Genomic DNA, 11,505 nt, shown 5'->3' with positions numbered 1-11,505 from the left:
TTACTAGTTATTTGCTTCTGAAACCATTTAGCTTGTAGAATGGTTGCACATAGTTGTATTCTGAAACCATTTTACTGGTAGAATGGTTTCAGTGAGTAATTTATTAATTGTGTTTGCTTCTGAAACCATTTATCTGGTACAATGGTTTCAGAGAGTTGTAATCTGAAACCATTTTTCTAGTAGAATGGTTTCAGTAAGTTGATTATTAGTTATTTGCTTCTGAAACCATTTAGCTTGTAGAATGGTTGCACATAGTTGTATTCTGAAACCATTTTACTGGTAGAATGGTTTCAGTGAGTAATTTATTAATTGTGTTTGCTTCTGAAACCATTTATCTGGTACAATGGTTTCAGAGAGTTGTAATCTGAAACCATTTTGCTGGTAGAATGGTTTCAGTAAGTTGATTATTAGTTATTTGCTTCTGAAACCATTTAGCTTGTAGAATGGTTGCACATAGTTGTATTCTGAAACCATTTTACTGGTAGAATGGTTTCAGTGAGTAATTTATTAATTGTGTTTGCTTCTGAAACCATTTATCTGGTAGAATGGTTTCAGAGAGTTGTAATCTGAAACCATTTTCCTGGTAAAATGGTTTCAGTAAGTTGATTATTAGTTATTTGCTTCTGAAACCATTTAGCTTGTAGAATGGTTGCACATAGTTGTATTCTGAAACCATTTTACTGGTAGAATGGTTTCAGTGAGTAATTTATTAATTGTGTTTGCTTCTGAAACCATTTATCTGGTAGAATGGTTTCAGAGAGTTGTAAACTGAAACCATTTTGCTGGTAAAATGGTTTCAGTAAGTTGATTATTAGTTATTTGATGAGATTAAGGTAGTGAAAAATTGGGTTTTTTTTTTCTGTGTCCAAATCAAACGAACCAAGTCTCTATTTGTAGAGAAAAAAAAATTATGAATTTTGGTATAAAAAATAAAAAATAAAAAATTAATTTACGACGAAATAATCGAGTTTAAAGTAGTGAAAAATTGCGTTTTTTTTTCGGTGTCCAAATCAAACAAACCAAGTCTCTATTTGTAGAGAAAAAAAAATTATGAATTTTGGTATAAAAATTAAAAAATAAAAAATTAATTTACGACGAAATAATCGAGTTTAAAGTATAAAATGAAAAAAAATTAACGCAGCCAATCAGATCATGACACGTGGCCTGCCTTTTTTAGAAATTTCTCTCTCCGCGTCATCAAGCAACTACCACGCGCGTCTGTCGGTGCGTGTGATGCACGCGCGCTGCTTTTGGCCACTAACACGCTGCCACGTGTCCTGGGGGGGAAAAAGAAGTGGGGGGTGCGTGTACTGTTGCGTAAAATTACAGAAATGCCCCTGTTGCTCTATTCTTCCAAAAAATTAAAAAATGGGTATTTTTGTCCAACTCAAAAGGTGCACCTTGCTAATTTAGACCCAACTGGGTCTAAATTAGCAGCCCCCTATATATATATATATATATATATATATGGTAGTAATATTTAATATGATGATTTACCTTATGCCTTCAACCCAACCAGGGAAAGGTTCTCTATACGTGCTAGTAACAATGGTAGGACGAACAATAACAACAGGCATGTTTCTTTTGGAAGTTTCCACAAGCATTTCTCCCATTCCTTTTGTAAATGCGTATGTGTTTGGCCATCCATATTTAGTTGCTCTGATAAATTAATCAAAATAGCACAAAACAATTCAACCTTTTGTATTTATTAGAATAGATTGTCATTAAAAAATGTCAAATTAAAAAGTTCATAAGACAATTTTGTGTGACACATATATTAATCTTGATCGTCAAGTCTAAGTCGGTGGTTGAAAATTATTTGAAGATGATTTGGTAAAAGTGGAATACAAGTTGACCGATCTCAAATCGATGGTCGATATCCATTTAATATATAATGATATATTATTTAGTGCAATGAATATGAAATTTGATTATTAATTTGATTACCTTTCCATGCCCAAGTCCTTCATTGCTTTTTTAATCTCTTGTTCTGTTGCTCCCTCTACTCGAAACTTATTTAATTTCTCCTCGACCATTTCCTTTTCCATATCAATGCTTAGTCCGGGGATTCCATTTAATGACACACCAAAACGATGAGGATCCTCTAATATGAGTCCTCCTCTCTCACCACACACATAAGCTGCAAGATATTCCAATAATAATAAGGGTTGAATATGTTTGTTATTCCAACTAAATTTTCAAATTTTGTTTTTTGGTTCTAAAAAAATGACATATTTTAGTCCTTACAAAAAAATTATGTATGTAACTTTTTTTTTTGACAAAAATTATGTATGTAATTTTAGTTTCTGCTTATTTTCACAATTTTAAAAATTGTTTAATTATAAATAAACTTTTAAATTTTTGAATAATTTTTTGTTTCAGACATGTTTAGAACAATATAAAAAGTTTCTTTACAAAATTTAGAATTTTTTAAAACGAGAAGAATTTATTTTTAATTTTTTAAACTTCAAAAAATAAAGACAAAAGTAACGAAAATTTCGACACAAATCAAATTTTGAGTTCCTTATTTTTCGAGGAACTTTTTATAATGTTTTATACATATCTGCGAAATAATCATTCAAAAATACACATTAGTTTAATAGTAATAACTAAAAGTATGTGAATAACTCTACCAAAAAATTTAAATACGTGCATAATAATTTTATAAGGACCAAAACATGTCATTTTGTTTTATAATGGCCAAAAACATATTTAACCATAATAATAATAAATCTGTCTTGTAAATATTGCTCATTATATAAAAAGAAAATTTAAAATTATCCTTTTAAAAATATACATTAAAGTTTGACAATGTTATGATGAAAATTATTTTCATTTGTATAGGAAATTCAATAAAACAATATAAGTGGTGAATGGTGATACTTAATTAAGTTGTCGCAACAATATTTGTGACTAAAAGTATATTTTTTTATAGACGTGTTTATAGCTAAAAAAACTCTCAATCTTTTTTATCTAGATAAAAAAGTTATTTTACAGAAAATTTGACTTTATTATATAACACTCTCTCTCAATCCTTTTTATAGTTCCCATTAACACTTTCATTAATTAAAAAGTTTTAATGTAACACTTTCATTAATTGATAACACATGCACCATGAACTGGTACGTGTTGAAAAATGTTTAAAAATCAATAATGACAACAAACTTTATACTCCATTTTGGAAGTAGATGTTAATATTCATCTTATCATTATAACTGAGATAGTGATTTAATAGATATTGAATCGATAAAAATAAGGAAAAATTAAAATGTCAAGTGTTGTGATTTATTACTTCTAAAGAATATAGTAATAGTTGAAACATGGACATATATATGTATATATATACTAACCTGTTGAAACATGGACAACCACCTCTAGTTTAACACATTTTTTGGCAAAGTCCAAAACATTCTTGACTCCTAATGTATTTATATTCAATGCAACATCGTATCTGCATTTAATATCAATTAATAAAGACTATAGTTATTGCAAAAAAAAATGTATGATTTTTTTTTTTTATTATTAGCTTAATTAATGACTAAAAAATCCATCTTAAAGGTGAATAAGTAAATTGTTCGGGGTCCGAACTCCTGCTTCTGTACAATTATTTTAATACTTATTAAAAAAGAAAATTTATCTAGGTCGTCAGTTGCACCTTATACCTTTCATCAAATTTAGTTGATGCAGCCAAATTAACAATAATATTTGTTTGATTACAAATCTCCTCCTCTAGAATTGATTCCTTCAAATACAAGTCTTCTTGTGAAATGTCTCCGGGTACTATAGTCACCTTTTCAGAGACAAAGGAGTTGAATTTTATACCTTGATTTTCCTTCAGCAATGTAAACAAGTCTTTTCCTATAATCTGCATAACATACTCAGATTAAACTTATTTTATCTTCTTTTGGTCAAATAGCTATCATAGTACAATCGTTATACTTAACTAACCAAAAAAAAAAATTATTATATTGGAGCCAATAAAGTTTGAACCTAGAATATCATGAATACTCAAAATCTTTACCGACTAAGGGTCCGCTTGCTTTAGTTTTGTTATAGTTTTTTTTTTTTTTTGACAAACTTGTTGTAGATTTTTTAGAAATTTATTTTCTTAAAAAAAATGTCAAAAGGAATCTCTAAATTGTTTTCAAAACAATATTTTTTTTTTTAAGTTTAAATAAAACACCCTAAATCTGATTCCTTGAAGAGAAAACGTTAATTATATGTACTTGATTGCATATAAAGCTTAAAAAAATAAAAATGCTAAAGAATTACAGTATCTAATATATGAATCAATTTTGGGAGGGGGGTGTATCTTCCAACCAGACACAGTTAGGAATCTCTTGCGCTAATTGGGCCAAAGTGTGGACTGTATTGTTACACCGCTAATTTAGAGTCATTGTTACAACCAAACTGCAACAAACCTTCCCTGATCTTCTCATCTACAGTTATTATTATTATCCTTTTTTTTGTACATGATTTAGGGTATAATTTCTTTAAAGCACACTTAAAAACATCTACATACAAAGAAACAAAGCAAGATCAAAGAAATATTCTTAGATACAAATCATTCTAAACTTGCAAAATACAAACATTCACCTCATCGTTGAAACGTTGGTTTGCAGATTCACAATTCTTAGCTCTCAGAAAAAGATACAGCTTCTTCACATTTGGCTGAACTCTGAGTATCTTTTCCACAAAAACTACAAAATCACACAAGTAAACAAATTAAACCATGACCTATAAGATAACAAAAACACATCAATATTTCCAAATTCAAACACCAACCTTCTTCAACACACAAATTAATCAAAAAAAATCATTCCCAAACCAAACCACCATTTTCAATCAATAAAACAAACATCATTAAAGAGTGAAAAAATCATCACTATCACCATCCACCGTATTTAAGTTCAATGTTGGGGTTTTTTGCAGAGCATAAAATTGACAGGGGAAGAACAGAAAAAACCTAAAAAAAATATCACTATCACCATCCACCATAACTACCACACATCACCACCACCTCCAATCTTCAACCATCCTAACAAAAAAAAAGCAACACAAAAAAATAAAATAAAATAAATAGAGTATAGAAGAGAGTGAGAGAGATACTTTTGCCCAGGAAGCCGGTTACACCGGTTACTAGAATTGTTTTGGCATTAAGAAAACATTTGACGCTCTTGGATTCCATTACAAGTAGAAAATTTTCCAAACAAAAAGTATAAAGGAATTGAGAATAGAGAACAAAATGATGTTTGATAGTTATCTGATATTTGTGAGTTATAAAGGACAAAAGAGAGTATAGAGTGCTGAACAGAGTGTAGAAGTGTAGAATGCTGGTTGAAAAGGAGAAAATAAACTAGATGATGATATATATATATATATATATATATATATATATATTTCTTTAAATTGACATGACGGTGTATACTATATATAATATTATTATTAAGTGATTTTTTGATGAGAAAATTTGATGTAGGGTTAGTCAATATTTGAAACTCTTTAAAAGGGGAGTTTTATGATTTTAAGAGGGGTTTATTTAGCTGTTTCGGTTAATTAGGCCCATGTGTTTTCTTGTGTTGGTTAGGCCTTGAGTATTGTTTCTTGTTTTTTCCTTCTTTGTAATATTGGGAGGTAATTGGTTTATGCTTTTATTAATATATACTATTTTAGCCTCTTTTAAAAATAAATATTTGAAAGCTATTACTTCACGATTTCTCACTGCAGGCTCAGTATCTTGATAGGTGGCAGTAGCGGTCTCACATTGACTGAGGTTACTCAGTTTGTGGTGCTTATCAATTTTTGACTTGTCAACAGCTTATTGCTTTTCGCTTGGAGACTCTTACGCTACAGGTTGTCCACAAAAGTAAACATGGTGGCTCGAGACATCATCTCTCCAGACGCTCATTTTAGTGTATCCGATTACGGTGGTGTTGAATCAGCTCAACACTTATTCATTTCTTGCAGTTTTTTCGGATCCCTGTGGTCGTTAGTTCGGTAATGGATTGGATTCTCGTTGGCCGACACTCAGCAGTTATCTGACCATTTTATTCAGTTAATTTCTCTTTAGGCGGTCTCCGTGCGAGACGATCTTTCATGCGACTTATTTGGCTCGTAAGTGTGTCGGTTGTGTGTAATAAAAGAAATCAGAGACTATTCAGAAATTTAGATTGTTCCCTACCTCAACCGTTGGACAAAATCTAACTTTATTCTTATCGATGGTTGAAGACAATGAACTTTAATCTGGTCTCAAACTACCATAGTTGGTGGTTGAGCCGTGTATTTGTTTGGAAGTATATTAGTTTTCATATTGTTACTTGTTCTTGACATTGTGTAATCTTTTCGGCATGTCTTGTGCTCAGGAGATTATTCGGTTAATATATATTTATTTTTGCCTTTTAAAAAAAAATTATAATGAACTTGTTGCATCCTTTACTTTATTTTTCTTAACAATATAGTTTTATCATTTGATTTATTTATTTAATTGCTTCATTCTGTTTTGTCGGATATTATATTTGATTTGTTAGATTTTCATTTGATTTACATAAAATTATTTTTTGCTTCTATTTTATTAATGAAAATACAATGGGTAAGTCTAACCCACAAACAAAGGGACTACAGATTAAAGGGACTACATATGGTATGGTATCCACTATCAAAATAATTCAAGGGTCAAGCTATTACCAATAAGATTTTAGTGTGGGAAATTGGTTAAGAAAATCAAAATAAATAAAATTATATTAAAAATAGTGTTTTTATAATTTAATTCCGAGCGTTTATTTGATATGCTAATCCATCCTTGATGACGACTATTATATTTCTTATTTTACTAGACGCTTACCCGTGCGATGCACGGGTCATATGTGTTATTGTATACTATAACATCAAAAAATTATTTGTATAAATAATAAATTTAAAATTGAAACAGTAGCTATTATCAAAATAATAGTAACAATATAAGTTATCTAAATGTGATATGGATGTTAAATATGTGTTTATACATTTAAAAAACTTATTTATACATCACATTTGAAGTTATTTTGGTATCTTCTTCGTTAACATTGATAGTAATATCTTTAACACATTTTTAAAATAACTCTGGAAATGATCGATAACATATAATTGACCATGAAAAACAATTGATGTAAACATAAGTTTTTTTTTTATAGTATAAATCTCATTGGAGGATTCTGAGATGGATAAACTACTTCATTATCGAATTTGTCATTTATATTAGAAACTTATTGGAGCAAAGATAAACCAACTTAACTCATACTCAAAATCGAATATGATAAAAATCACGCAGGGCATACGAACCATTAGTAAACAAAATTTATCTAATTTTTTTTTTTACTAATATTAGAAATTAGTCCTGACAATCGACCAACTCATTTTATACACAAAAATTGGAAAAAAGATTATTAGCAAAAACATTAACTATTTTGAAAAAAACAATAAATACACAAAATAATTAAAATGAAAAATAACCCAAAAACAACAACAACAACAACAACAACAACAATAATAATAATAATAATAATAATAATAATAATAATAATAATAATAATTACAATTAGTACCACACATTAAATGAATATAAGTAGATGATGTGGCTAAATTAAATGTTTTTTTGGTTTGTGAATTAGGGTTTAGATAGACAATTGGACAACTATCTAGGAATTATATATATAGATGTAGTCCGCCTTCTTTGAAGCCTTCCTTTGATTTTAGTTGAACAATTTATGTTTATTATATTAATGTTAAAGTTATGATTTTTTTAAGTTCAAAAGATGTTTATATTATGTCTATCTATTATATCATACATCTCTATTTTCATAGTGTTTAAAAAATATACAAAGAAAATAATAATAATTATCAAAAATATGTCCATTAAGGAGAAAAAAATGAAATAGAAAATTTTAGGTGGACTAAAACCAAAATTCTTTATTTTTAGAGACCAAAAATCAAAATTCACACAAAACATCTTATTTTTATTTTTAGAGATTAAAATACAAATTCGATATGCTTTTAAATATTATAAACTTAGGTAACCCGAAATTATTTTATTATAAAAAAAACCATATATGTGAAAAAGAACAAGATAAAAATAGATGGTTTGTAAAGCCTCTATGTGATAGCAACTGGGTTGGAAGTCCTCTCATGAACAAATCTCTGAGCTATACGTTGCAACTTTGACTTTCACCGTCAATTTAATCTGATTCGGAGATCAGTTCAATTAAATTGCAACTTTGATAGAACAAAGGACTTACGAACCTCTTTGTGATGTGATTGGAGCAAGACTATGCTTATTAACTAACCATAATTTATCGATTATTTTAAATGTATATATGCGTTCGTAATAACTTTCAACTTACTTTATTTTTGGATAAGAACTCTCACCTTGCTTTATTTATGCATTGTACAAAATATTGCACAAAATAAAATATTATCCAATAATTTAAGGGGTGTCAAGGGGAAAGGATTCCTTCGAGTGCACTGTCCACTGGATTCTCTCCAATTTTAATGATAGCCATTAGATCATTCTGCCTCTTATTTTTATATTTTTAAATTTTTTTATTGGAAGGTGATGATTTGACTGGATGAATTATTTACGGGAGACAATCCACTCTCGGGTGTCAAGTGTTGTTCTGTGATTCTGTCTATTACATATCCATATGCAAATCAAACGAATCCTCAATAAAATAAGAGAAATGCAACTATATATAGACCAAATGATACATGTTAAGAAACTTAAAATATAAATATGTCTAAAAAATCTTTTGTTCAATTTCTTAAAATTAAAAAAATTTCATTTCAATACATTTTTTTTTTACTTTTAGATTGCTTAACATGTACCATAAAATAATAAGATATTTTTCTCATTTTAATTGTGATTTAAAGTAGGATTTTAGTGGTGAAATGAGTAAGAAATTGTCGGTAGAGTTTAGTTTTTGAAATTTTCTAGTCACACCCAAAAAAAAATTAGTTACGCCTAATTTTCATTAAAATTTAATTATAATACCAAAATTGTCCATCTTTATTTAATTTTTTTAAAACAGTGTTTTCATCTGTTTATGCCTCTGCTTCAAAAACTCCATTAATGTGTTAACAAACTCACAAACTTCATTGCATAGGTTAGTGAATTTATACTTTTTCAAAATTTAGGGCACTCCCTTTTTCATGCGATTTCATGTTTGTATGTGATTCAATCGTTAGTAAATGTAATCTTCAAGTTAAATGTTTACGGCTAATGTAAATAAGATCATATACTAATAAAATAGATTTCAAATCATACGTAAATTGAGTTTATATAACCTGAATAAACTCAATTCACATATCTTCCATAAATTCAGACATGAACTTAAGTAAACTCAGTTTACATTTACATAAACTGTTTTTAAGGATATTTTTAGCAAATTTGGGATTTAACCAGATTTTCCTGTATACATGAAGCAGGAAGCACACCACAACACACCGACTGAAAAACTAGTATTTTCATTCATGTGTGTTTGGTTGGATGGAATAAATTGGGTTTTCACATGTCTGATTTTTACACTATCATATGTCACCGCATAGCTTTTTCACATGATGAAGTAACTCGATTTCATCACCGCATAGTATAGTCATTGTTGTCACATTAATTAATACAGCATCATAATGAATTGAAGGTGCTACTGCTGCATGCACTGCAAAAATATTGAAGATGCTGCATTGCATGCAAAACGTAACGTGTCAATTCAATATACAATACCTATACTGTACCACTCATAACAATCTTCAAGCACTTAATTAGAGAACATGACCTACGCCGTAAGTCCTCTTTCTCTTTTTCTGAATGATGTTTAGATTTTATTTAGGGATAGATCCAGAAGTTTATCACATCAGGGGCCGAAAAATAGTAAAATGATAAAAGTGAATGTAGATTTTTCAGTTACACTGTCCATGTAATTTTTTTATGTTATCGTGTTATATTTACGAAGTTCTTGTTTAATGGTTATTGATGACTAATTGCTTCCGAAAAATATGTAGAGCACAAAAAATAAATTCTTCCCCTCAATCGAATTTTGTTCATTCGCAAAAGGTAAATATCAAACTTTTGACCACTTACTTAAGAGACCCAAAACTCACCACTTGAAACAACTAATTTTTTGTTAATTAAAAGGCTATAGTTTTAATAATTCAACGCTTATAATTTGTTTGACAATATAAATATTTTTACACCGTAAATACATATTAATTAAATTCTTATTTATATAATGTAAATGATACATAATATATATGATATAATATGATATATTATGTATATGTATGTACGTAAATGGAGGGGGGGCCTTGGCCACTGCTTGCCCCCCTCCAAATCCGTCCCTACCTCTTATGTTTTGTCCTATCTGTGATTAATATTCCTTGCTTTTCTTATGTTGAAGGGTATTTTTCTTCTTGTGGTGGTGCATTTGAGGGATTCTAGTTTATTGGAGTGTGCATTTTTGTTCCTTGCAAGTTTATTTGTCTGTTTTTTTTTTTATATATAAGTAAAATTTGAATTATAAGGAGTACAAGGGATACTCAACCCTTACAATTCAAGATTAATCACAGTAAATACAATCAAAGCAAGCTAACGGATTATTGCACCATTCTAAGAAAACAACATTAATATCACTACCTCGACCTATGAACCAAAATCAAGAAATATAAATAATCTAGTTACCTATGGTACTTTTTGTTTGTTTATATTTCTTACCTTAAGGTTCATTGAATTCTGGTGTAGTGTACCTATGGTACTCTTTGTTTGTTTTAACCTCCTTTTGTGCTTTTAAATATTTTTATATTAATATATAATATATTTGTCATTAAAAAAATCATTTTTATTATAAAAATAATAATTAAGAAAGAAGATTACTATTTTTTTTCGTAAACAAAAAAAACAAAAGGCATATATATAAGATACATGAAGAACTACTCCTCCACATACACCCACTATCCAAGAAAATTTTAATTTTTTTTGAACATAAACACATATCAGATCAAGTACTATTTTGTTTAATATATCTAGTTACTATTATATCTCAAATATATTCAATAACAGAGAGTAATGGATTATTTCCTCCATTTCCTCTTATCCTTATATAAGAGAAATTTTATTTTTTAGATTCATTGAAAATATAATGTATCTAGTCAATAATATAGATTTAGACAGCAGCGGACCTAGGGGTGGATTTTAATGGAAAAAAATTGTGAATTTTGGTCTCAAATTTGATATTTCATCTTTAGATTTAATGTTGGAGACAATAAATCACCTTTATAGCCAAAAATCACAATTTTTAGAGTAAAAATATTGTTTGTTGATACCAAAACAGTAACATGTGAAAATAGAAGAGCAAAAAATTCAATTTAAAAATAGATTGACTATTTTTCAGCCCACCCACGATATTTTTTCTAGTTCCGCCACCGGAGTTAGATACATTAATTAGATTTTAAACAATAAAATTTCTCTTCTTAGACCGGAGG

At 28.8% G+C, this 11,505-nt stretch overlaps 1 protein-coding gene across 1 annotated transcript in view; it reads right to left on the bottom strand.

Moving 5' to 3' along the window:
- LOC123895444 (fatty acyl-CoA reductase 3-like) overlaps positions 1 to 5,188 on the bottom strand; it is an 84,600-nt gene extending 79,412 nt beyond the window's left edge. The window contains exons 1-6 of the mRNA XM_045945801.1: positions 5,110 to 5,188; positions 4,597 to 4,700; positions 3,663 to 3,865; positions 3,351 to 3,451; positions 1,948 to 2,140; positions 1,498 to 1,659 (exon numbers count right to left, since the gene is read on the bottom strand). Coding sequence (XP_045801757.1) covers positions 1,498 to 1,659; positions 1,948 to 2,140; positions 3,351 to 3,451; positions 3,663 to 3,865; positions 4,597 to 4,700; positions 5,110 to 5,188 — 842 coding nt within the window. The remainder of the gene's footprint in view (positions 1 to 1,497; positions 1,660 to 1,947; positions 2,141 to 3,350; positions 3,452 to 3,662; positions 3,866 to 4,596; positions 4,701 to 5,109) is intronic.
- Between the last annotated feature and the right edge of the window lie 6,317 nt (positions 5,189 to 11,505).

Source organism: Trifolium pratense, linkage group LG7, assembly GCF_020283565.1.
Source record: "Trifolium pratense cultivar HEN17-A07 linkage group LG7, ARS_RC_1.1, whole genome shotgun sequence".
NCBI lineage: Eukaryota > Viridiplantae > Streptophyta > Magnoliopsida > Fabales > Fabaceae > Trifolium > Trifolium pratense.
The sequence above is the reverse complement of the archived record's forward strand: the minus strand, read 5'-3'. Positions and strand labels throughout refer to the sequence as shown.